Below are 27,563 nucleotides of genomic sequence, written 5' to 3'. Positions count from 1 at the left end.
CATATTTCTTTGCTTTAGATGAATAAACTCCTGCTCTTTCTGCGTCCTTACACTCTGAGGAAAATATTTATCATAAAATGCTCCTCGAAATCTTTCCCAAGTGAATGGCCCCCTATCCTATTCATATTTATATTCCAACATCCGCCACCAGTTGAACGCCTCACCTTGCATCATGTATGATGCAAACAAAATCTTTTCATCATCCTGGCATCTCAAGACAGCAAATGCTTTTTCCATCTCTGTAAGCCAATTATCTGCTTCCAACGGTTCTGTAGTCCCCTTGAAAGCTAGAGGAGCCAGCCTCTTAAATTCAGCTATATTGCTACGTTGTTCACATTGTTCCCCTCGTCCTTGCTGTGGCTGTGTTTGGGGCAACTGCGCTTGTTGTTGGGGCAACTGCGCTTGTTGTTGGAGCAACTGCTGTTGCATCTGCATAAGGCCTGAAAGAGTAGATGCCCTATGAGCCAATCATTTGATGGGTTTCTCTTTGTAATCCTCCAAATCTTTGACACTTGATATATATCAATAAAGGCATTGTGTTTCATCATTTGCTGCTTATCTGTTTTATTGTTGGATGATGAACCTCATAAATTAGGACATTGGTTTTAGGGTTATGATGAGATCATACCAGTGAGACCTAAAATCTTAAAATCCTAATTTAGAATATTTCCAGTCAAATTGGTATATTGAGTCGGGGATCAATATTACCGGAAAGAATGGCACATCTTATGTATGCTCGATGTAAAGGGTGATTGATCTCACAATCACTTGTATGAGACACTAATATAAAGATGTGGGTGCTCATTAGAGGAATGAGTTCACTAAAATGACCAGCCACGAGAACATCTTATGGTTTCTTACTTAATTGTCAAAAGATGGTTCTCATAATGGGAGTTGTGCAAGTGATCCTTAGACCTGAGATCACCATGGTACCTTGTGCACTTGAACCTATGTTTTGGTTTACCCTCATTTACGACATTGCGTTGTATACGGGGTATTCTGGATATGGTGGATTTTATACGAAGGTTGTGAGTAGGTCAACAAGGAATCAGTCACTTCTACTGAGAGAAGGTAACATCCTACTTACTCTAATCTTATGATGATTCAAGAAGCGTTTGATCAAAGCAAAATGAAAATTAGAAAGAGTTTCTAATGTTTCATTGTTTGAATTATCGTATAAAAAATTGAGAGAGACATGAATAAGTGATTGAGTTTGAAATTGAGAAAGAGTATGATATAGTATGACTGAGGGATTGAATTGCACGGTAACTTGCCACTGAAGGGTATGTTTGGATCTGTCCATTACATTCCTCATCTTTCGGGTAGACATGATACGTTGCTAGATGTCAATCTTGTCTTGTGGGTTGATCGGATCAAAAAGTTTGATTAGATCAAAGCATCAGAAAGGTTCTGATTGCTAAGTTAGGTTTAGCACTAAATTGGACCTAAATTGGATTAGAGGTATTCTAATCAGGTTAGGTCAACTTGCACTTGCACCTACTGCTGGCTAAGATAAGGAACCTAATGGGTCACACACAAGGCAATTGATCAAGGGTCTAATTGGATTAGATCATGTTTGCAAGATGAACATGCCAGCACGTGTTGCAAACCCTAGCTCCTGATTCAAATTAAATTCGAATCTGATTCTTAGATTAGGTTGATCTAATATGATTAGATCATGACCTAATACGGGTTAGCCAAGAGTTGGAACCCATTTGGCTTTAATTAGAGATGATTTGATTAGGTTTAATATTTTCTTTAAGTTGGTTAAACTCAATTGGATTGGGTTTAATAGGGCCTTCACTTCTCGACCATTGGATGGCTTCCTGAATGAAGGATCTAGTCCACTGGTTGGCACCTTATTCTGGACCATTGGATGGCTCCCTGGATGAATAATCTGTACCATTGCTCAGCGCCTGAATCTGGACCATTGGATGGCTTCCTGGATGAAGGATCTAGTCTACTGGTTGGTGCCTTATTCTGGACCATTGGATGGCTCCCTGGATGAATAATCTGGACCATTGGTCAGTGCCTGAATCTGGACCATTGGTCAGCGCCTGAATCTGGACCACTGGATGGCTCTCTGGATGAAAGATTTGGACCATTACTCAGCGCCTGAATCTGGACCATTGGTGATGACATCTTGCTTCTGGACCATTGGATGGCACCCTGGATGGTGATGCCTTGATCTGGACCATTAGATGGCGCCCTAGATCTGGATCATTGGCTTTAGTTCCCTGCATTTGGGCCCTTGGATCATCAGGATTTAAGAGGAAGACGTGAGAAAGAAGCGTATCATTAGATACGGCTTTTTCTAAAGCTTGATACACCTTTCTCCTTAGCGCCCCATCATGATGGGATGCCTCTCTTGGCACATGCCTCATCATGTGGATGGGATGCATCCCTTTGTGATGCATCCCTCCATCTCTTATAAATAAGGAGGTGCCTCGGGGTTCTAAAAATCATCCGAAAAAAAGCCTCTCCTTCTCTCTCCCTTATCCCTTCTTTCTTACAAGCCTCTCTCTTTTGTCCTAACGCAAAACAAGAGGGTCTTCTTTAGGACAAAAAGGCTAGTAAATATTTTAGAGGTAGAAAGGAAGAAGGAAGTGAAGAAAAATTAGCTAATTAAATCCTTTGGAAGGATTGAACAACTAGAATCAAGTTTTAGTGGAGCTAGAGTCTTGAACCCATTCCTGTGTGGATCAACATTGGAGGGTGAACATTTGGGCACCTTAGGACATCTTCAGACATATTGAATATAGTGTGACAGATATTCTTCTATACCAAGATTATATTTTCTACATTATTTGGTTATACTATTAAGGTGATCTTGGCTTATTAGGGTTTCATAATGGGTATTATAAGAAAATTTTATAATCCCGTATCTTCCGCTACGCTCTAGAGTACTGGAAAATCCAACAAGGCCCACTATGGTCGGCATAACCTGGCCTAGGCCCGATTCTTGTTGTCCTGTTTGAGTATCACTAGCAGGATTGACGTCTCTCTCCTGCTGAGGGGTGTTACCAACTTGTTGGGGTGTGCTGTCATTTTGCGGGTTGGGTGCCTTATCAATAGCTCCGCGAGTAGTCTTTTTCATCCGACGTGATGGCATCCTGACTTATATCTATCAAATAGCAGCATGCCAATAATAAGCTTACTAATTAATTACAAGTATATAGGATGGTTGTTGCAATCAAACTAACGTCCCAATGTCCCTAGTGTCTACCCACCTACACTCATGTCATATCAGATTTTCTTATCTTAGAATTTATCCATTCATGCTCTGATACCATTTAAGTAACAACTCAGGACCTCACCCAAAATGGCTAGCCGGAAAGTATTATTTAGGTTCCTTGATCCTGTATAAGTACCCAAGATCTACCCAGCAAATAACCGATGTGGGACTAAACACACGCCCACACGGGTCCTTACATAAGATATGAAATATACCAGCCATCTCCTATTGCATTGTTTGTAGGCCAAAGGTATATGGAAGAAGCTACAGCAAGCATCGGAGATCAAAGGCAAGGTGGCTTCGGTTATTTCACTCTGGACTTCATGGAGAAGGAGGAGCGAACCAGTTAAGATCAGGAAACTTGGGACCTACTCGTGCTGGTGATTACATGACCGGCAATATGCGTCGCTCCCTTCTGCCATTCGTGCGCTTGCAAGCCCAAGGGCTCGCTTGCTCCATGCCGATCAAGCCCATGTTAATTCGAAGAGCTGGTGATAGCTCTCATGGAAAACAAGGCCAACATTGGCTTCTTATATTGTTAGGGCAGAGCCTTCACCACGACATGAGAATTAATTGGAGGAAGCATTATGGCACTCTTGCTGCTTGAACAAAAAAGATATTTTTGCCCTAAAAAATATATATAAAAAAAAGATGTGTTTTTAAAGTCCTGAGATATTATATCCTACATCCAGTGTATCAGCACAATGGCACATCGGACCAATAATATGCCACCACATGGACTCCCATTCCAAAACCCTAGCCTCTTTCCCTCTAGCCCTAACTCTCCCTCCCTTCCCCGTCCCTTCCCCCCTCGCTCGCTGCCATGTCCTCCGCCATTGCTGCCATGCACCTTCTCGTGTCTTAGCCACTTGACGGCGACATGGACACTGACCGATCCAAGAACCGCCACTAGTCCTATGTTGTCTCCAAGCGTGCCGATCATTAGACATCCATGGCGGTCCCATTGGCAAGTGCACTCCTCATCTCCGACTTCATCCGGACCGGCGACAACACCCTCCTCTTCTCCTCTGCCAACTCCTCCACCCAATTGTCGGAGCTCATGGTGGTGCTCTTCCACTACACCACCACTAGTATCATCTTGTAGTAGTCCTTGTGCCGAGATCCACAACTCCTTTAACATCCTCCACAACCATGCCCCTGCAATGAAGACCCCAACATGGTTTCGATCTATCACCAAAGACTCCCCTGCCCTCCATGCCCACGCCATCTGTGTACGTACCTCATCAACACTAATGATCTCCTCAAATCCTACTAATCTAAGACCTACTACCTCCTGCTAGTGGTAGCACATCTAAAAAACAACCATTGCTGCCTTTCAGCGGCAACGTGGGATGCGAGCAACAAAACCAAGAGGGGGGTTGATGGGGGACCGTCCAATAAAAAATCCAAATGCACTTTTATTAGGCACAAGTATAAAAATTAAAAATTTTGTTTTATTTAAAAATTAAAGAATTTTATTTTTTATGTGGACTCCAAGACTAGATTTTTATGTGCACCATAGTATTCTATTTCTATGTGGACTCCTATTAGGATTTTGGATCTCTATAAAACTATTGCTATGGAATTGAGAATATAAGTCTATGTTATTGAGATATGAGAATATTAAATTTCTCTCTCTTTTATCTTCTTCTCCTCCTCGTCTTTTCTTCAGTCTTCTTCTTCCTCTTCTTCTCTCTTTCTCTTCTTCTATTCCATGATAGTTTGGTATCAGAGCATTTAATTCTTTCTGCCTCTTGAGCTTGTCCTGCATAATTTGGTATAAGAGTATCCTATCCTCCCTCCCTCTTGAGCTTATCCTGCATCAAAGGTGGAGCATTCGATATCCGTGTGGCGGCATACTATTGGCATGACATAATTTCTCAAGTGAAAAGAGCATGATATGGTAGTGCGGTAATCCCATAGGTGCATATGGCTCTCTCTCAACTTCGACTTAGTGTGTTTTTGTTTTCATATAAAATTGATTATCCTTAGGAATAAAAGTGCACAAGATAATATTATCCAAGTTCTGGATATGAATAAAAATTTGAGCATCCAACTACTATGCATATTCATATTGATATTTATAAAAAAGCGAATATAGATATGGATAAACAACTATCTCATCTATATAATTCTATTTCTAATCCTATTTAATTTTATATAATACTCATGAACTTTTAAGAAAAATGAATAATTACATTAATATACTATTAACTTTATTTATCTTTCATTTGGTAATATTTTTGATTCTATGGTCATAAAGTTTAATTATTTGACTTGTATACATATTTAAATCCGTACTGTCACTATCTGATTTGTATTTGTATTTGTTTAAAATAGTTATAAATATAAATTTTTGCATCTAATTAATATTTGTATTTATATAAATAAAATAAATATGGATATGAATATACGAAGAAAGATAGGTCTGAAATCACGATCACATTTATATGGAAAAATTTAAGCATGTTAAGATAATAGATCTTTTTGTTTCATAAAGGTCCTTGTTCTACTCTGCAGTATGCTAGTAGCAAATCATGAATCACTGAAACTCTTATGCTATATTTTATACTAACGAAAATAGAGATAAGGGGAAAAAAAACAAAACAACCATGAATCTAGAACTGCTAAACTGGCAACCAAAGTTGAACATAGAGGCTTATCATGTTGCCTAACTAGTATCTATCAAAAAAAAAAAATGGTGAAGTGGTCTATAACTCTATATACCGGCACAATCAAGAAGGCAGCAACGAAGGGCCAAAAGAGGATAGCACCGACATCCAAAACATGGATAACAAGGATAAGGATTATGCGGTTTTGGAATGTAAGTGGCATTTTGATTAGCAAAAAAGTGAGTTCAAGAACCAGCAGCAAATTGCAAATTGGATTGCAGATGATTGGTCACATTAGACCATCTCCAAATGAAGGAGGTCATGGATTTGAAACTTGGAAGTTGTTTTCTCAAAAACATCCCACAAAATAAAGAAAAATAAAAATAAAAAGATAAGAAGGTAAAGAAGTTTTTAAAAAAAATCTGCCGAAGAGATGAGTTGGGATATGCCTGCCACAACATACATCGAGAAGAATGTGGTAGAGGCAGAATGAAAGCATCTCTGCTTCTAAGAAAACAATTTTAGAATGAAAAATTATGGATGGAATGACTTATGGTCGATCAGGCATGATGTATTCAGCACATTAGCAACAAAAAAATTTTCAATGGAAACCAACAACAAAGTAAAATAGGAAATGAAGAGTAAATCTATATTTTATGGTATTAATCCAAAAGATAGCAAAGAGAAGACTGATCGATTACACCTTTGTTCTACAAATTCTCCAGGGCAGATCAGACCTCACCAAAGACAAGACTCCTACTATAATACACAATTTTCTGGAATGACAATATCAGCAGTAATTTTATGACTGGGGGAGAGGAAACACCTCCATTTCATGATCTCTTACAGTCAGAAATTCCAAATCCAAAGGACAAACATGAGATCGACGAGATGCTTTTGGTCTGCTCCCACATCATACAAGGCAGAAAGTGCAATCAATGGTGCACCAAACACAATAGTCTAATAAAAGCAACCTTCTTGTTCCCAGCTGCCAGAAACAGCCTTGATGGCTGATGCGGCAGGTCCTTACCAACCAAGATGATACAAATGCTCAACAGGGCAAGATATAAGAGAGAAATGATAAGGCACTCCTAAAATAATATAACACAATGATATTGTGCACCTTTTTTCTGCCAATATTGTCCAAGAAAATATGTAACCTGTTTGCATCATAACAGATAAATTTGATTATGAAGAGATGTACAAGGTGTAACCTTGCTCAGTCTTACCTGCCATGCTAACCGAAATTGGTAGTGGGCTCAAAATAGCTGCTCATCATAGGCAACAAATTAAAGCATTTTTTGATGCACATTTGCATTCTGATAGTTTGCTACCATACGGTTGGCATGAAAAAGCTGTTGGTTTTTCCTTGGCGATGTAACAAACCATCACTAGACAAATCCAAGGTCATAGACAGCAAATACATGACATCCCAGGTTTTGTGCTTATGATAAGCTTGAAGAAAGTGCCGATCACCTTGCATCTCAGCAAACAACGAAAACAGGAAAGGCTTTGGATTTTCTAGGATAGAACAGCAGCCATCTTCAACATAGTGATATCACCTAGTGTTCAAATCCAATTCCCCAACTTCTCGCCATTCATTCTGCATCCCTGTCTCCCCATTCTCAGGCTCATTCTCATCATTCAGAAAATCTTCTGATGGATCTTCATCATCTCTTTGAGCATTTCCCCACCCGTGAATCTCTTCCATGTTCCCCCCCTGTTCCTGACCTGTGTCATGGCCAGAACCCTCATCACCTTGGGATGCAGCAGCACTTGCCTTCATTGGAGCACGAGCAATCATCTCAGCATGGGCTTGAGCCTCTGCCCGAGCATGCTCAGCTTGAACCATTGCCAACCGCATCTTAGCCACTGCTGCTTCCCTGCCAGCCTTCTCTCTGGACTCGATCTCCGCTTTTATCTCCAGCAAGGCTTGCTTCTCCTCTTGCAGTAGAGCTTGTTCTATCATGAGTCTCTCCTCTGACCTAAATTCTCCAAGGGCTCTCTTCCTCGACATAATGTTGAAGGCAAGGACTTGTTTCTCGAAGGTACTGGTGAACTCTGCAATCTTGGAAAGGATGTTGTGGTCCCATTGCTGAAGCCGAGAAGGAATCTGACCAGTGGTGTCGCTGTCGAGAATCCTGTCATCTTCTTCAGCCTCATAATCAGACACCACATGATATGGCAATAGCCTGAATGGTTGCATGAGATTGAAAAAGAGAAAATAAGACGTAAGAAAGATATTTTACAGATAGCAGGTGCGACCAGTAAGAAGAGCTGCATGCTACCAGTCAAAAATATCAAAATAGAAAGGCAAAGCAGTATCAGCATGAAACAAAAACTCAATCCAGTATAAGTGTGAGCAAGGTAAGTCTCAGGCAGTCACAATTATCTTTTATAGACATATAGAACCAGATTACTCCTTTCCCTTGCAGCTCTTGTCAAACATGGGAATCTTTGAAGAAAGAGAAAAGAAGGATAATTCATTGATCACCCGCAAACAATAGATGTACCTTACAAGTTATTAGAACATATTCACTTCAGCATTCAACCATCTTGCTACTACCTTTGGTTTATTCTATTAATATCCTTGTATACATGCTTGGACCCCTTCCAAAATTTTAAATCACCTTAAGCAATCCCCATAACATTAAGCGGAGGTAACACAAATATATCGTTCCTGTTGTCAGCTGAACCTTGTGGTTAAAAGGATTAATTGTTAGATGCAAAACAAACTACTTTCTTCCAATGCTTATTCTGCTCCAAATGGACATGGAGAAAACAACCACATCATTTTCAGATAAAATGTGACGAGCTGGCATGAAGACCGCAAATTTCTGTCAATGTGCATTCCATGCAAATTAGGTTACCATAATCATAATGTACAAATAAGGTATGCACTAAATGTTAACACAAATAAGGTATGTCTGGGCCTCCCCAACCCGGAACCTCCATTAAATTTTTAAATTTTTTTTCTTTATACACACATATTGAACATCCTAATGACCTATAGGTATTAACATGTTTTTCTGACTACTGTAGGTCATAGTCATGAGGTATTCTAGTGATCATTTATGGTTGCTGCAGGGCTTCTACTATTTTGTTTTGGTCCTCGGCTTTTAATATTTGGCATTTTTGGACTATGGCTTTATGTAAGCATGGCCCTTTACATATATGGGCTAACCTAGTAAAAGAGACAACAAAAGCTGATTTTTTTCCCTCTTCTTCATTCACTTTTTTTTTCAGATTTCAATCTTTTCAGCCTTTTGGTTGGAGAAAAACACATGCATTATGTAGTATGTTGGAAACATCTGTGCAACATTATAACCAACGCAAATCAATTTTGAAAGAGCTCCACCTCAATTTTTTTGCATTAAGTTAATATTCTGCACTGGATGTAATATAGACAAGTAGCCCTACTAGGAAAAATTTCCCCTACATTTATAGCATTATATAGCACAATAAAAAATAGAAGATCAACCCAAAGAAAGATAGAGGCAAGGCCTGCAAGGGTGAAAGATACTAAATATGCTACAAAAGGAATTAGCCGTTGAGACATCATGGACTCAGGCATGAAAGGCATCATCTAATGGCAATATCTTGCTTACCTCATAAAAATACAGAATCTACAAGCTCATTTTCTCTCAAATTATAATTAACCAATATCCATCAAATTATACTGGTTGGTGGAAAAAGCTCATATATATAGACAAGCACATGAAATAATGCACATATAAGCATATCCTAGTGGACTAAAATTTGAAGTGCTTTAAAAGTCAAAAAACAATTAGAAAACTCATGATTGTCATAATCTGCTGGTTCTTTAAGAGGTAGCCACAGGCTGCCTAAGTGGCTGCTTATGTTTAGGGCTGCTCACGTAGGTTCAAGTACCTATATGCGAGCTAGCCACCCAGAAGGTGCCCAAACATGAATATGCGCCAAAACATGCATGCACAGGGCCTTAGGTAGAACTTACAAAAAGCAAACCTAAAGAGGGAAATAAAAGTTCTTAAAAAACTAAAGCTTGAATTCAGAATATGCAAGCTAGCCACACAGAAGGTGCTCAAACATGAATATGGACCAACACATGCATCCACAGGTCCTTGGGTAGAACATACAAAAAGCAAACCTAAAAAGGGAAATAAATGTTCTTAAAAATCTAAAGCTTGAATTCAGAATCATGACTGAAAGTGGGCCCAATCCAGTGGAAAACTTGTTCACTTATATACAAAGTTTAACTTGCCATTCCCCAAAATTCTGCATAAGAGCTTTACATCACTCCCGCACAAGAATCTGGGCTCAAGATTAACAACTTTCCATGTGGCACAAAATATGATTTGCAAAACCAAAGGAGCACCTAAATCCATCTCCAACATTTTAAAATCAAGCATGTATTGTTAAATGTTCCGAGAGATAATAGAATTCTTATTGGGGGGAAGAATGAGGTGCAGATCTCGGATGTTAGCCTCAACTTCCATGCAACATATGGAACAAAAGAAATTGACAATAAATGCAAATCACACTTCTACTATTGAACAATTGTCATGCATCTATGCAGATAAGTATGTTCAGATTTGAAATTTTATCACTGCTTGCTACTGTAAACTGCAGAAAATCGTAATAAACAGATTAGTTTGAGAGAGGAAGGCTTAGAGGAGGAAGAGAGATAAATGGAGGAAAAGAAGTTGAGATAAAAGTAGAGATAGATATTGGCAGAGATGTGTAAAAATCTTTATCATAGTTCGCCATACCGGTCCAAACTGGGCGATACAGGATGTACCATATTGTACCCGTTTGGTACCGGCATCCAGAACGGATGGCATACCAACACTCGGTACACCGAAAGGATCCTATACCGTAAAATACCATACCGACACAATGCTAGCGTGGCACCAATATCGGGTCCGGTACCGAGACGATGAATCTTGATCTTTATGAAGAAACTAATTCATTGAATCATTCATAATAACCAAAAATTATACAAAAAATCATCACTTATTTAATAAAAAAAAGTTTCATGGATCCTTATAAATAGATAAGCAAATACAAAATGATGTTTTCAAATTCAAATTAACAATCAATTTATCTATAAGACCCTAAACATGTATTACTCCAAATATGGCTCCTAAATCAAGGAATCCTAAATCTTCGAGGGTTAAGTAAATTTCACCAAATATAAAGCAAATAATAAAAATTCAAATATTCTACTTTCCACATCAAATTTCATTCAAAATTATATTAAGGTGCACGAGGAAACTTTAGCAGTCTTAGCAGCCAAAGTTTGTATAATAAGAATATCGCATGTCATTGACTCCAGTCAAAATGAAGCAAACATGCCACTGTTACAGAGATAATTACAGCAAAACCTAGTGACTTGCGTATTAAAAGCAGATTGGAGGAATTCAAGGTTTCCAAGGTAGTCAAGAAAATGATGAATCACATAAGCAGTGTTAAAAAAACATATGTTATAGAAGATTTAAGGAAATGTGTCAGGAATAAAAGAAAAGGCTAGGATATGATAAGCCAATGCATCAAGTTATAATTAAGATGAGCAAGAAATATGCTAACTAATGTAAATGTGGAAATGATGATTGAGGCAGTGGATTATTCTTATTCAAAGGGATCTTGGAAGTGACTAAACGTCAAGGCAATGGAAAAACCAGGGTAATAGTAGGGTTTAGGAGAACCCTATGTAGCAAAAACCAGGAATCCGCTAGGAGTTGATTCTTCCTTCCATTTATCATCACATAATGGTGCTTTGATATTTTAGAGAAATCGAGTTGTTTTTCGCTCTTCTTGTCCGCTCAAAGTCCTGAAAGGACAAAAACAAATAGATAGGTTTGCCTTTCATTGGAACGAGGGCTAGCTGTTACCTACTTATCGTCTTTCCCCTGTTTTCTTCTACTTGTATATTTTTCTTCTATTATAAACATGATCAGATTTTTCCACAGCATATCATAGCAGGAGGAGCTTTCATTTAACCCTTAGATAACTACTAGACCTTTCACAGCCCAAAAAATAGAAAATCTAATCACTGTTTTCCCCTACCAATTTTGTCTTATCCCATTTAAGCTTCAAATTTGAAAAGATATATGCTGCTAAGAGACAATTTAGCACAGGCACATCCATTTACTCCTCAAAATTTTAGATTTTATTACACAATTAAACTTATCGATCACAAGTCCTAGAATCTCTATGCATCCCCAAGCCCCACTTCCATACCCTTATAAAAAGGTCGTTGCTCATATAGGTTCTAAAGACAGCTTTTTGAATAGCAAGATTTTTTAAGCAACTTTTTCCTTAATTTTCTATCCCTAGACATCTAGTGTTGTGTCAGAACAACATGAAAGCAAGTTAGACGTACTGAGGATTTTTCTTCCTGTAGCTTTAGACCAATAACTACTATTGAAAGATCTAATGCATTAAAGTGAAGAATAAAAACTTCAGGAAAAAAAGATTACCTAATTGTAATAAAATGAGCCTTACCCCATGATTGGCTGCATTTAAGAATCAAGGGATGATCCAGTTTTGGAGTATTTTCTTGATTGGCTCTGTGAGGACCCGTGCAGGCGTGTGTTTAGTCCCACATCGGTTATTCACTGGATAGATCTTTGGGTACTTATATAGGATCAAGGAATCCAAATAATACCTTCCGACTAGCCATTTTGGTTGAGGTCCTGGATTGTTACAAATGGTATCAAAGCGGACCCGGCCTATAACCTATTTGGACTAGGAGACATTGCAGCACAGATTTCTTGGGGCTGACCACGGGCCGATCGTGGTGCTTGTGCTTAAATTTATATAAATTTAAACCCTTAGCCTGACCAGGACGTCGGAACTTAAATGGGGAGAGTATGTGAGGATCCGTGCGGGCGTGTGTTTAGTCCCCCATAGATTATTCGCTAGGTAGATCTTAGGTACATATACAGAATCAAGAAATCTAAATAATACCTTCCAGCTAACCATTTTGGATGAAATTCTGGTTTGTTACAAACTCTTAATGTAACCTCAACCCTCTAAGTTGGTGGCAAATTTAAGGTTGGGAAGAAAGTGTGCGCCATGAAACTTTGATGGCCAAACAAAGTCCAGATGATAAGGAAAGAGATTTCAATAACAAGAATGCACATGCATTACCATCATGAACAAAGTACAAGATATGAAGCTAAATTAATACAAGATATGAAGCTAAATTAATACAAAATCCTGTTAACGAACAGGATTGATTATCTCTTCAAAACATTCTGAAGCTGCATGATGAATATTGAACTGGAAATTCATCATCTAGTGACATGCTTTATTGATGGAGCTCCGTGGAGCATATTGAGGTTGTTTTTGTTTTGTGGCTGCTGTGGGAAACTCGTAACAAGATTATCTTCCAGAGAACCAGGTCTTCAGTAGACAGATTATTCAGGTCAGGATTATTCAATGCCAAGGAATGTTTTCATGTTCACAATTTGGGTGTATTGCTGACAGAAACCAGTGGTGAATAACATGGCTCACTTCCCATAATCTTATTCATCCTGCACTAGTTCAATCATCACCCCCTCCATCAGGCTGTCTGAAAACAATTTTGATGGAGCTCGTAGGGCACCAGATATGGCGGCAGCCGGATTTGTGGTATGTGATAGGGAGGCCCCCTCTTAGCTGCTGCTTGTATGCCTCTCTTGGGGGTTTATGGTACCTTCAGTTGAATTGTATATAGCATGGATAGATATCTCATACATGCTAGCTGCCACCCTACTAAACTATACATAGCCATTCTAATATTGTTATCATTTGGCTACAGAGTGAACCCTCATTGACTTATAACTCCTGTCTTTTGCACACAAAACCTGTGCTATATCAGCTACAGGAGGCCTCCATCAACCATGTTTTCCAAGAGGGCATCCAGCTGACGGCATTGTGAGATATGGCATCTCTCTTGAGTCCACCAGGATTCAGACTCCAATTTTCCTCCAGGCCTAGTTGCTCTAGCGTTATATGATGTAACAGGTGTTGGTACTCCTAGAGAATATCATCCCGAAAAGGTGCTCTATTTATGAAAGCAAATCCCCAGAAGTTGCAAACAAGAAAGAAGCATCAAGAGTAAACACTCGCTCCTGCAAGTGGGCATCTCTACCTTCTCTTTTATTGTCCATCTAAGATTATTAAAGACTCCCCCAAGACCAAGAGAGATCCTAAATAGAGAAGATCATAAATAAGTATTTTTGGCAGAGAAGGACACACCCACCATAAAAATCCAGATTGTGTACCTTGTTAGGGATGAGAAAATAATGGAAAGAGTGCCCCTAGGATAATGATTACATGTAAATCAAAATTTGTAGCCTTATGATTGATGGTGTCAGCACAAAATAGCTTCATATTAATCAAATTAATTAGATAAAACCTATCAACTAGCACATTCAGATGATGAAGAAAATATAAAAGTTAGAAAAATATACATGATCAAGAACCACTTGGAAATTTTATGTTGGGAGAGTTAGTACTGTAGAACCTGGAGTAACCACGAACTTGATTTGATGATCAATCTACAACTCATGATGTCAGAGAGAATAAGTAATCTTTTCATTTCAAGAACAAGCATATGAAATTCATATCGATGATACACAAAATGACATAAAAGGTCTTAGATGTTTGATAAGACTATAGAAGCCAACAAAACTTCTATTCTGCATTTTTCACAAGCTAATGATGCATCACAATCATAACAGGTACCGTAAACAAGTGAGTTTCAATTGTTCTTCTTCTATGATGATTAAAATTTGTCCCTTTTCTCATAATCTCCCAATCTTTGACTTTTTTAATTCTATATCACATGAGACCTTCAATTCCTCCACCCCTAGCCGCAATGACATAAATGTATCCTCCCACCTATCCAAGTTCTCAAGACCACGAACCAACTGAGACGAAAACAAATAGCTTTCCTCGACTTCGGGCAATCCAGATTCCACATTTCCCAAAATCTAAGAACCACCAATAGAATAACCGTAAAAACCCTAACCCTAGGCTTTCCAAAACTATCTCAGAGAAGTAAAACAAACCCTAAACCTCGTTAATCAATCAGATCAAGAACAGCATCACGCGATCCTATAAATCTGGTATAAGATTTGAGAAAGAGCGAAGGAAGCGCACCTGAGGACGGCGTCCTCGATGGAGGCGAACGGGCGCTTGATATCGGGGTTGCAGACCTTAATGGCGTCCTGCTGCGCCATCTCCACCTCTACCGGGCTCGCCACCGCCGTCCTTCCCCCAATCCCCATCCCCATCCCAATCCCCGCCCTCGCTTGCTGCTGCTGCGGCGGCGGCGGCTGCTGCTGCTGCTGCTGGGATTGAGGCGGCTGGCCATGGTGGAGATTCGAAATCAAAGACGCCGGCTGCTGCTGCTGCTGCTGCTGCTGCGGCTGCTGAGGATGCGAGAGGGAATTGATAGGCGGGGGTCGGAAGTGGAGGGAGCGGAGGCCGGGGGCGCGGAGATGGGCGTCGATGTTGGAGGGGAACCGAGAGATCGCCTGCTGCTGCTGCTGGAGATGGTGTTGTTGCTGGAGGCTGAGCGCTGGCTGCTGAGCCGTGCTCGATGGCTGCTGCTGGGCTTGGATGGGATGGGATTGTGGCAGCTGCTGCTGCTGCTGCTGCTGCTGCTGCTGCTGCTGCTGGAGTTGGTGTTGATGGTGTTGTTGGAACTGCTGCTGCATGAGGAAGAGCTGCTGCTGGTGCTGCTGGAGGAGGAGCTGCTGGTGCTGCGCCATCGGATTGTTGGTGCTGTTGTTCCCTTCCTCCATTCTCTCCTCTTCCTCTCGCTCTAATTTTCTTTCCTTTTTCTCTCTATGTGCACTCGGCCATTGCCCATGCTTTTGGAATGGAATCGATGGATGGGTCGAATTTATAGCGTTATTCTCTTTCTACGGAAGCACTGCGTGAGACTTGAGTGATAATGGACCGCCGGCTCGGTCCATCTAGGTCTGTTGGGAAAGCTGGGCTGAGCCCATTAAGCTACTCCAAAAGTGCAGGCTAGAAGCCTCCACCTCCGAGTTTTCTTAGAATAAATTTTGAGGGCAGTATTGCTAAAAAAGAAAATAGTAAGACTGTGAACTTTATTATCAAAAATTATAATACTAGACTTGTGACGATCGAAGGACGGCAGATCTTCGACACCTCTGTTATTGGTGTCGAGCTTAGAGCTGCATAGGAAGGCATCTCTTATGTAAGAAATGTTCTAGGTACGAACTATATTTACCTTACAGAAAACTCGGCTATAGTGATCAAGTGGGCTTGAAGTTGATATAGTAATATGGGCGAGCAATCATTGCTTCACGACATTCAGAGACTAGTGAAAGAGTGTGATTTTTTTGGGCAATACATGTTTACCGGAAGGCAAAAAGTGCGACCGATTAGATAGTATCTTTTGCGGCTCATCATTCTGGAAGTTTTCTTTGGGAGAACCAAACGGCTATCCCTTCTTTTCTTCATCAGAGTCTCTTTCTCGATTTTGTTGGTTGCACTTATGTACATTTTGTGTTAGACGTGGTTGTATTTAAAATAAATTAAAAAAAAAAGGGCCACTTAAGATATCTGTGTCCGGCCTCTTAATCCCGGACATTATAAGATTGGATCTGGATCAAGCTTGGTGCAGATGCAGCCCAATTTACCGGCGCCTGGGTCCATCAAATGGACGGTCTACAATGTATCATGGTCCACCACAAAACTGCCTGGTGCAGCGGCAGGGGAACCACAGAGAATACAGGGTAGCATTACATAAGGAACTCCCATGGCCATTGCTACGACTTCCTACTTCATCTCACGAACGCTCCTCTTCTCCTCCAAGAAGCTCTCATCCACCATGAGTATGGCTTCCAAAACCATACACTCCTCGTCACAATCTATTACTCCTTCTTCCTCTCCTTCCCTGAAGATTGTGGACTCCCATCTCCATGTCTGGGCTTCTCCCCAAGAGGTGATGCCATATAATCTCTCAAAGTCCCAACGTGTAGAGACTAGATAAAGCTCATGTCCACTTCTCTGTCCTTTTTTTTCTCTAATTAATCTGCAGAGAAGTATCCTTATTTTCCGGGCCAGGAGCCTTCGATCCCTGGAGACGCTGATTTCTTGCTCAAGGTAATTAAATTTTATTTAGTTTTATTAAATTGTGGGTATAATAATTTTTTCAGGAATAATTGTTACGCAATTGAACAATTTCTAGCCTAAAGGCCTCTCTTTTAGCTATCCTATGGAGGCAATTGTTTCATAACTCATGTAAACGCCTTCCTATCTCTCTATATTGGTTCTTTCCTTCGTTGTTTTCATTAACTTCTCAAGGAAATCAAATGTAATCTATATTTTGGTTTTTTTGGATGATTAGATGAAGAACAGCAGATATTAGGGCAAATTCCAACCTAAAGATCTCTTTGGTAATTATAGGAGTGTGTTTCGGTTGGAAGTTCATGTATCGGCACCTTTGAGCACATATATTTGAATATATGGACATTTTTTGAAGTTAAGCAAACATTTAGTGAAAACCCTTTAAAATTACATGGTTGCCTGAGGATTTCTAGACATTAATTTAGTCTTTTTCGCCAATATGGACCTTGTCTGAGTTATCAGGTGAATTCTTTTTTTGAATCTCTAGGATGTTGTGGGATATAACGCATAACAAACATTAGATGCTGAAATTGCTGTATAGGGTGCAGGGAAAGGAGTATTAAAGTTCTTGATCATGCTCTTTATTCTCTCATCATCTGAAAGAGTTCATACTTTCTTCAACATGTTTTGTACTAGACCTCCATCGAAGGACAGAAATGTCTCAACGATCCACACATTACTGGCAATCCAACACTTGATGCTTAGACATTTAGTCTAAATAAGATGTAAATGATGCCATTCTCTTCTTTTGCTGCAGAGGCCTGATCAAGTTTACGGTCTTCTTAGATAGATATTTGCATGTATAAAATGCTTGGGATCCAATGGAGATTCAGACTTTCCAGGTTACCCTTCTCAAGTTCTCATGCCAATTGATGGAATCGATTCTTAAAAATGGGGAATTCTTGCAGGAGAGGATCATGTGGGAAGTTGATTTCTAGGAGATGACTAGCACCCTTTACCTTTTGTATATGTCCTTCATTATTGGGAGGAGCGACAGACTTGCCTATCCCATTATTGTTAACTGTTCAAAAATAATTCATTCACCAATGACCACTTGTTCGACAAGACTGAAAGTAAACAGGTCTTCTGGGTAAGATGATACCCATTAAAGAGACCCACCTATTTTCAGAACCTCAAACCCGTGGGTTCTTGCTTACACATCGCATATAACGAGTAACAGATCTTTGATCTTTGTCACATATCCTGGTAAATAACGAATATGTCATATATAGATTCATAGTAATGTTTGTAAGAAGTAATCAAAGAAAAAAATCATTTGGGGCAGAATGATTTCAAAATAGAGGTGGATAAAGTGGAACTATGGCTATAATTTCCTGCAGTCTCAAAAGGTCTGGTGCCAAGGACATCATAGTAAGTTTGATCATGAAAAATTTGTAATTATAATGAGAGAGAAACGAAAACAAATCTAATATTCATTATCTCCTTGTACATGGGGCTCTTCTCAGAAGGTAGACTATGTTTAGATAGCCTGAGAATAATTCATGAAGCCTTTCATTATTGATAGCAGAACTGCCTTCAGTTTTGTGTGTACAAGGAGGATTTGGAAATTATAATACTACATGGAACAGGACTTCTTTTTTTATAATATAAGCAAGAAACAGAAAATAGTAATATTCGAAAAACCCTTAAGGGAATGCAGGCAGGTACGCAATCCAGTTTTTTATGAGGTTCAGTCTTTTTATTTCTTGGTGGTATTATTCTTTTCATTTTTTGTTTCTTATGTAGGGGGCCATGCGCGCGCACACTTTATGATTTACATCATCGTGCTTATGTTTTCCCTTATATACCCCGGCATCTACATAACATTCCCAACAAGATGCCTATATTAATATATGTTCTTTCAATAACAAATTTTCTGAATCTTGTACTTGCATATTGAATCTATTCATGAACATGATAAAACATTAATATGCACAAATGCAGTAATGCTAAACAACAGAATCATTTTGTCTCTTTTTTACTTCAGTGTATGTCGGAAGCAGGAGTGGATGGTGCTCTCATCGTGCAGCCCATAAATCATATGTTTGACCATTCTTTAGTAACTAGGTTAGTACCTCATTCTCAGATACAGCTAAATTGTATTCCTGTTTATTCTATTCATAATCATGTAATCTTGCAAATTCAACATATGGACACACTATAAGGAAGGAAAACATGATACTGTAGCATTAATAACTTATTTCATTTGATTTAAAATTCTTTCAGATTTACTGTTCTTTAGCCAATATTCTTTTTCCATCTATTACCTTACCAACAGGAAGGCATTCTCCTCTTTCAACCCATTTGCCTCACCATACGTGTTTTGATCTGATAGTGTTTTGAAGAGGCAGCCATCAAAATTCATTGGTTGTTGTCTTGCAAATCCCGCGGAAGATGGAAGTGGGATTAAGCAGCTTGAAGATCTAGTTCTGAAGGTCATTGAGAAAATTATCTTTTCATTATCACAGAATTGAAACCAGAACGTTTATTGACTGTCTGGTTCTTCTCTTCACTAGGATGGATATTGTGCTGTTCGTTTCAACCCATATTTATGGCCTTCTGGTCAAAAGGTATGCTGACTGCTTCCATTTGGTTATTTAGCATGACATTGAGCCCCAGAGCACCTCTATGTCCATTTAATTTTGGACCATCCCCTCTCTCAATTGTAGCAGCAAACTAATTCTCCTGATCTTACCAGATAACAAATGAAATTGGTAAAGCAATGTTTTCGAAAGCAGGAGAACTTGGCATACCAGTTGGAATTATGTGTATGAAGGTAGTATTACCTACTCATTTTTCTTATGCTTTCTAGTTCATGCATGGGCAATCAAAGGTGACAATTTACATTCTTACAGATCTCAATGTGGAAGCAGAAAATGATGAAATATGCAGATATCTTTCTTTAAAACGATGTGAAGTCATTATATTGTTAAATAACTTTGAATTGTTACTGTCTGATTATAGGATTCCTGCAGCAATCACTACTATCCATCTGTAATCACCAATTTTTTGCATTTGCACTTGGTTTTATTTTGCAATAACTCTTAACTTTACCAAGCAACTATTTGCGGAAGGTTGATATGGTGGAATTCTGGTGATGGAACCTGTTGCAGTATCTACTACACTGATAAAGTCCAAATTTGCAGATGCTTTCATTTACACCTAATCCATCAGGTTAATCGAAAATATAAAGTACCATGATGATGTTTCTTCATGTAATGAAGGTTTTCTGCAGGGTCTTAGTTTACACATTTCAGAAATAGAGGAGCTATGCACAACCTATCCTTCAACTGTTGTGTTACTTGATCACATGGCTTTCTGCAAACCACCAGTGTAAGCTCATTTTCGTAAATTTTCTAGAGATAATTGGTCTTCAATCATTAATACACTTTATAAGTGCTTTATTAATGGTATGTGTTATATAACAGAAATGATGGAGAACGAGAAACCTTCTCTGCACTGCTAAATCTTTCCAGATTCCCACAGGTAATGCTTTGGATCTTTCTGAAAAAAAAGGCCTACACTTATGGTTGAAGCTTAGTAAGTGGATTACCTCTGCTTGTTGCAGTAGCATATGCGGTGTCTTGCTTGGTGATGTTAACTTCAAATTCTATGCCTTTCCTTATCAAAGAAAGACTAATTTCCTATGCATTCCTTTGCCAAAATAGGATTGCAGTCTTGGCATAGATGTAGTTGCACTCTGTTAGATTTCAAAGTAAAATATAGTAAACCACTCACCATGTGGTAATAGGGCATGTAAACCCTACATAAAACAAAGATGTGGAGCCTCCTTATTTTTAGATAAACAATAATCAAGTGATTACTGATCATCGTTGGTACAATTTTATCCTCAAAACACATAGTTCAGTTTGTTGCGGAGCCATTGGAAGAATAAACTGCCTAATTTTTAAAATACTAGTAAATTAGGTCTAAGTCAACTAATGTCATGATTTCTAAAATATCCCCAGTAAAAGAAGAAAACAAGGAATAGAAAAGAAAGGAAAATGAAAACGAGCGATGGCCACAGCAATTGCTGAATAGCTTCACAGTGGTGACTGACACTTACAGTTGTTATCTTGTTCCTCTATATATACCTTGCTGTAAAATTTTTCTTGTCTCAAATTCTTTGTTTTTTATCATAGTTCTCAAACTATGCTTTTCCAATGAGCCTAGGTTCCTGTTGGACATAATGTAGGTACTGCTTGTATTTTTTTTCACCTCATACTCTCAAACCACCAGAACTGATCTTCATAAACTTCTTCCATAAACCTATAATTTGGTTTTTTTCACAAAATGCATACATATGTTCTTCGTTTTCAACAGGTTTACGTGAAGTTCAGTGCCCTTTTCCGCTTGTCAAGAAAACCATATCCATATGAAGATACTGGAGAACTTCTTTCCCAAGTGATCTCCAGCTATGGGGCGAACCGAGTCATGTGGGGAAGGTATTTCCATTTCTCCCAGGACCTAAGTTTGTAGTTTATATTGGTGATTAGATCATGCAGGCTACATTTGGAGCTCTCCGTCATGTTACTAATTTATTTCCTTAATTTATTATTTCAGAATTTTCAGATATTCCATTTCTTAGTAGGAGATATTTAGTTGCAAAACTAAAAAGGGATAATAAAGGAAAATGACGTGAAAATAGTGGATCAAGAAATTCTGCTTAAATTACAAATTTTCAGTTTCATGTTTTAATGATTTTAGAATTAAACAAATCCAACATGTTTCCTTATAACATCTAGCCTTGCTTTAGCTTTCGCCCATTAACAGAATTTTGCGATGATTCATACATCCAAACAGGCTAAAATCGGAAATTCTATGCTTTAGAACTCTTTTTTATTTTTGGTAGCTCATTCACTTTCATGTATATATATTGCTGCAGCGATTTCCCCTATGTGGCTTCAGAGTGCGGCTATAAAGAGGCAAAGGAAGCTGTCTCTCTTATTGCAAGTCAGATACATGTTTCATCATCCGATTTGGAGTGGATTATGGGCAGAACGGCGATGCAACTCTTCGAACACTCCTAGAAATATTGAACAAAATTGAAGTAATTATTACAAAAGAAAGAGGGAGGGATATTTGGTATGTATAGAATTTTAAGCATGAGTAAACAACAATATTTTGAGGAATAAACACTCAAGATAACAAGCTGAAGCAATTGCCACCAAGAACTGCAAAAGATCGATTAGTTTGCGAATAAGCCCTTTAATCATTTCCTTAATAATCAAAGAATGCTTTGGACAAGGATGAAATAACCAGAAGGTAATGTGACAGATGCGCAAGTTCACAGCAGGAGGCGAAGTAATAATAGCTTCACTTTGGAGGTAGATAACACCATCTTTAACCTAAGATTGCCTTGAGACAAAATCTTTAAAGCCAAATCTTAAGTAACAACATTTGTCTTCCAACATAGGTAAGCAATATGATGATGGATTCGCGCGGATCTTGGAGCTTCTAGACATGGGTAAGTGGATACAAAACCATATCAAAAGAAATAGGATTTATGAATCACCACTGACTATCTATATTCGATATCTTTTTGGAATAGAATGATACCTATCTATCTATCTATTGATATTTATATCCTCTATGATCAGACAATCGGAGTCTCGCATCCAAGCTGTTTGATATGATCTATTATCTCGAAACTACTTCATAACAAAAATTATTTAAATTATTTATTTTTTAACCCCAATTCCTTCTTTTTCTTTGTTAAAATAGCTCTCTTAAAGTCCTAAAAAACCATAAGTTAAGCTACCTCATTCTTTTACTACGATACTTTACATTATATACGGTCAAACTCAGGCCCATCTTTGAATCCGGCACCTAAATCAAAAGTACTTATAACGTGGAACTGAGATCACGATTTGCTTCCTTATTAAGCCCTAGCAAGACTCTAAAACCACTTATCATTTCTTCTTAAAAGATATCTATGTGTGCATGATGAGAGACCATTGCATATTTGTTTCAGAGCAGCATGGGTGCCATCCTAGTTAAGATAATATCATCTAAACTAACTTCAAATTCTACTAATTTACATTATTAACCATATTAAACAAGATTTGTTATTATTAGAATGTCAATTTTCTTTATTAGATAGTACAAATCATGGTTAGATATAATTCTTTTACAACTTTATTGTTTTTCCTTTGATATTTATATTTTTTTCAAATGGTATAATCATGCATTGCAAATGCTTTACATAGATGATCTTATAACTTAGGTTTTCTGATACCAAAAATATTAAGCAAATTATTTTTCAAAACACTTGGTTATTGTAACATGGTACCTTTTAAATCATATTATCTTTTTTTGATATATATATATATATATATATATATATATATATATATATATATATATACATGATAGGTGGAGCCTTTTGGTGGAACCCAAATTGACTAAAATTCTATTCATCTACACCATCCAAAATTGAACTCTTGATCTCTCATATAAGAGGCGAGAGGTCACACCATCCAAACTAATATTCGCTGGTTGATTTATAGCAAATTTTCTAATAGAAAGTTGATTTAGTAAGTAAGTCAATAAATTGTTTTGAATTAAGGTTGGGATTTCAAATTTTTGTATTGAGTTATGACAACTTAGGTAATAAAATTTTATAGATTGAATCATATTTTATTCGAGACTTTGAATTCTGATTTTCACCATCCAGTTTGATTTCTCTTTGGCTTTGATCCAAAAGTGATAATTATATGAAATTACAACAGCAATTACATTGTCTTCTAATAATTGATTCAAGACAAAAAGAGGAGTGCCCTTTAGACAAATAGATTCACTTGTAGCTAATTGAGTATTTTTAGCAAAAAGTTGTGCAATCATATTTTCTCCTCCATTTTTACACAAAAAAACATCATATTTTATAAATCTTGATTTTGATATCTTCTACTATATTGCTCCCACTAAAAAGATCAATTTCATCTTTATTACTAAGTTTTAAATCCTTTTCAAATAGAAGGATGCAATGATAAAAATGTAGCTAGAGCAAGTTGTAACCAAGAAGAAAAAAGCTAGAAAGGGAGAGTTACAGCTAACACTGAACCCAGCGAACACCGCCATGGCTTCCTCCATCTCCCTTCTCCCGTCCCCAACCGTCGTCCCCGCCGAGCAATGGCCCCAGAAGTCCTCCCAAACCCTCAAATCCGGCGGCGTCGGCGGCCGCGACCGCCGCTTCCGCGCCTCTTCCCTCTCCGGCGCCACCACCGACGAGCTCCGCCGCCTCCTCCGCTCCCTTCCCGACCCCTCCCCTCCCTTCTCCTACAACACGCTCATCAAGGCCTTCGCCCTCTCCGGCGCCCACCTCGACGCCCTCCGCGCCTACGCCCTCATGCGCGCCCGCTCCGTCCCCCCCGACCCCTTCACCCTCCCTGCCGTCCTCCGCTCTGCCGCTGCCTTCCCCTCCCTCGCCACCGCCCTCGAAGCCCACGGCCTCGCCGTCAAGTCCGGCCTGGACACCCGCCTCCCCCTCCGTACTGCCCTCGTCGGCGCCTACTGCTCCTGCGGCCATCCCGATTTCGCCCGCCGCGTCTTCGACCGGACCGACGGCCGCGACGCCATTTGCTACAATACCATGATAGCCGGCCACGTGAAGTGCGGCGAGTTCGAGCTCGCCCGAGACCTCTTTGATCGAATGCCCGAGAGAAATGTGTCTTCTTGGAATACCATTCTCGATTTGTACTGCAAGATGGGTGATGTTCGGGCTGCAAGGAGGCTTTTCGATGAGATGCCTGAGAGAAACATCGTCTCCTGGAATGCGATGATCTCTGGGCATGCTAAAGCTGGCGACTTTGTTGCTGCGAGGGAGTTGTTTGATTTGATGCCGGAGAGAAATGTGGTGTCTTGGAATGCAGTGATTGGTTGCTACTTCCACTGTGGGCTCTTCTCTGAGACTTTGGACTTGTTCAGGATGATGCAAGCTACGGACATGAAGCCCAATGAGGTTACCGTCGTCGCGGTGTTACCAGCCTGTGCTCATCTGGGGGCATTGGATCTTGGACAATGGGTTCATGCCTACATTCAGAAGCAAAGGATAAAGATGGATCTCTATGTGACTGCTGCACTTGTTGACATGTATGGCAGGTGTGGCAGTTTGGAGGATGCTCGAAAAGTTTTCGACCATGCAATGAAAAGGGATGCATTTTTGTGCAGTACAATGATCGAGGTCTTTGCGATGCATGGGAGAGCACAAGAGGCATTTCAGGTCTTTGATTTTATGAGAAGTGAAGGGATTTGGCCGAATGATGTTACCTTTATGGGGATCTTGAGGGCTTGCGCTCATGGCGGGTTGGTGGAGTTTGGGTTGAAATACTTCAACATGATGATGGCGCAGTTCAAATTGATGCCAAAGGTGGAACATTTTGGGTGTATGGTGGATTTGCTTGGCCGAGCTGGACATCTGGAAGAGGCTCATGACTTGATTTTGGGCATGCCAATGGAACCTCCTCCCATGGTGTGGGCATCTTTGCTCAGCGCTTGTAAAATCCATGGGAATGTGAAGTTAGCAGAGGAGGTGGCATTCCATCTCATAGAGTTGGAGCCTCAAAGTTGTGCAAACTACGTTGTGCTGTCTAACATGTATTCTAAAGCTAATAGGTGGGAAGATGCAGCAAAAATAAGGAGGATGATGAAGGAGAAGGGAGTTGTAAAGAAGCTTGGGTGCAGTTCAATCGAGGTGAGCAATGGAGTTCATGAATTCTTAGCTGGAGACAAGCATCATCGTCATTGCAAAGCAATACATGAAATGCTGGACCAAATGGCTGTGAGATTGAAGAGGGAGGGATATGTGCCATGCACTTCTTCTGCGTTGCATGATATGGATAATGATGGAAGGGAGCAAGTACTCCTCCATCATAGTGAGAAATTGGCTCTTGCTTATGGACTAATAAGCACGGATAAGGGAACTACCATTCGGATATTTAAGAACCTACGTGTTTGCGATGATTGTCATCAGTTCTTGAAGCTGGCTTCGAAGCATTATGATAGGCAAGTGATAGTGAGGGACTGCAACCGCTTTCACCATTTCGTTGGGGGGTCTTGTTCTTGCTCAGATTATTGGTGAATGCTTGTCAGAATTTATCATCTATTGTTTGCTTATGGATAGTGTTATTGAATAAGATATCCATCATTACAACAGACCATCTAAGAGAGAAGGTTCTGAGAAGGGATTTGGAAAGATTTGTGGCGACAACGGAGGTTGCCTTGATAACAATGTCACCAATAAGGATTTTTGAAGATGATGCCAAATAGTTGGGACAGGACTGGACGGTGATGTTTATGGGCATGATCCTAGAGTATCTAAAATATTTATCAAAAAACTTTATTCATAGATATAATGGTGATTCTTTCAATGACAAGCAAAGAATTTGCTGCTCAAATAGTTTGTTTGTGTTAGCATCTAATAGATGGGAACAGTGCTCACCTCCGGTGTGGCCAATTTGTCCCTAAGCATCCACTATGTGGCTAAGTGGAGACAAGCACCAAGTAGATAGCTTGTATAGAGATAATTTTAGCTGAATCTTGTCTGCCGACCGAGACGTATATATATTAAGAGCTTGCCACTAACTTGGAAGGACAAGTTCTGGTTAGAGGTTCTGTTTGACATTATTGTATGAGCCACATGTATATTATCGCATACCTGGTAAATGCATTCTGTTTGTATTCTTTATTCATGAATTTGAGCGAGCAACAATGCCTACTAAGTTTACTTTGGAGGAATTTGAGTATCCGTTCTTTGAGATTGTTTTATCCGGTCGAAGTTCTGAGTTCTTGTTTCATCCTCTTGCTTCACCTGCTTCTGCTTGACATACACAACCAGTTGCAAAAGATCTACAAGAAACAGGCATTCAAAGCACAAAATCAGGAGCAATGTATTCATTAGCAGTGATCGCCACAAGAGCACATTGCATCCTCGAAATTGCATTCATTACAATTATCTTGCAACCATAGAACTTTGAGATCAACTTCATGGCTAGATGACAGTCCTCAAATGCTCAAAGATTTTTCATGACTCTCAATCTTGTGAAGACCTGTGCCAAAGTTCACCGTCTAAGTGTCGGTACGGTATAAATTTTTACCGAGTGTTAGTACGCCAACCATACTGGATACCGGTACTAAACTTGTACGGTATGGTATGCCTCGTATTATTCGGTTTGGGCCAGTATGATGTACCATGATCAGTACAAATTAGGCTAAATGCAATAGCCAACTTCTCGCTACGATGACACAGCGCTTTTCTCATCCTCTTCATTAATGTCAAGCAAGACATGGTTTTTGGCACATGACCCTCAGCCTTCAACCTCATGGATATGTCATCATAGCATGGATCTGTTTAGCCCGAGGATGGGCATTGCACCCAACGATAAATTCATTCACCACATTGATGACCTCAATGGAACTACAAGCTGCAGTCTAAAAGTATCCCTCAATCCTTGATGAATCTCCTCACCTTGGCCACATCATCCTATCGTCCCGTAGAAGCATGTGTTTGACACAAGGACATTGTTCCCGTCATAGAAAGGTTCGAGTCGACAAGGTGAAGGTCACTGTCCCAGCCAGCTCAA

At 39.4% G+C, this 27,563-nt stretch overlaps 2 protein-coding genes and 1 pseudogene across 8 annotated transcripts; 2 read left to right on the top strand and 1 right to left on the bottom strand.

Moving 5' to 3' along the window:
- Positions 1-6,944: 6,944 nt before the first annotated feature.
- LOC120113013 (mediator of RNA polymerase II transcription subunit-like protein) lies at positions 6,945-15,721 on the bottom strand. The gene is made up of 2 exons (XM_039133408.3): positions 14,980-15,721; positions 6,945-8,039 (listed from the first exon to the last, which is right to left on the bottom strand). The coding sequence occupies exons 1-2, from the start codon at positions 15,624-15,626 to the stop codon at positions 7,406-7,408; spliced, it is 1,281 nt and encodes a 426-aa protein (XP_038989336.3). The 5' UTR covers positions 15,627-15,721; the 3' UTR covers positions 6,945-7,405.
- Positions 15,722-16,587: 866 nt separating this feature from the next.
- Positions 16,588-22,140, top strand: LOC120113014 (catalytic/ hydrolase). 5 transcript variants are annotated; one of them, XR_016400133.1, is made up of 10 exons: positions 16,588-16,799; positions 16,889-16,959; positions 18,971-19,050; positions 19,319-19,418; positions 19,500-19,553; positions 19,682-19,759; positions 19,839-20,316; positions 20,412-20,469; positions 21,307-21,428; positions 21,869-22,140. XR_016400133.1 is itself a non-coding variant. In XM_089929999.1 (10 exons), exons 1-10 carry the CDS (start codon positions 16,613-16,615, stop codon positions 22,011-22,013), a joined length of 993 nt encoding a protein of 330 aa, XP_089786125.1. In that variant the 5' UTR covers positions 16,592-16,612; the 3' UTR covers positions 22,014-22,140. The 5 variants fall into 5 exon arrangements, 4 of the variants coding, with proteins under 4 accessions (XP_088575659.1, XP_089786125.1, XP_088575661.1 ...); XM_089929999.1 differs by having other exon boundaries at positions 16,592-16,799; positions 20,219-20,316; XM_088719535.2 differs by having other exon boundaries at positions 16,597-16,798; positions 16,895-16,959; positions 20,219-20,316.
- Positions 22,021-26,718, top strand: LOC103698016 (pentatricopeptide repeat-containing protein At1g74630 pseudogene; annotated as a pseudogene). Of its 2 annotated transcripts, none has more exons than XR_016400132.1 (3): positions 22,021-22,068; positions 22,261-22,310; positions 22,400-26,718. The product of XR_016400132.1 is annotated as a pentatricopeptide repeat-containing protein At1g74630 pseudogene, transcript variant X1 (transcript). The 2 variants fall into 2 exon arrangements; XR_015976962.2 differs by lacking the exon at positions 22,021-22,068 and having other exon boundaries at positions 22,255-22,310; positions 22,400-22,450; positions 23,960-26,718.
- The last annotated feature ends 845 nt before the right edge of the window (positions 26,719-27,563 follow it).

This window comes from Phoenix dactylifera, chromosome 4 (assembly GCF_051530095.1).
Source record: "Phoenix dactylifera cultivar Ajwa chromosome 4, Ajwa_hap1_PhDact_Kaust_v1.1, whole genome shotgun sequence".
Classification (NCBI taxonomy): Eukaryota; Viridiplantae; Streptophyta; class Magnoliopsida; order Arecales; family Arecaceae; genus Phoenix; species Phoenix dactylifera.
This window is presented reverse-complemented; position numbering and strand designations above follow the sequence as displayed.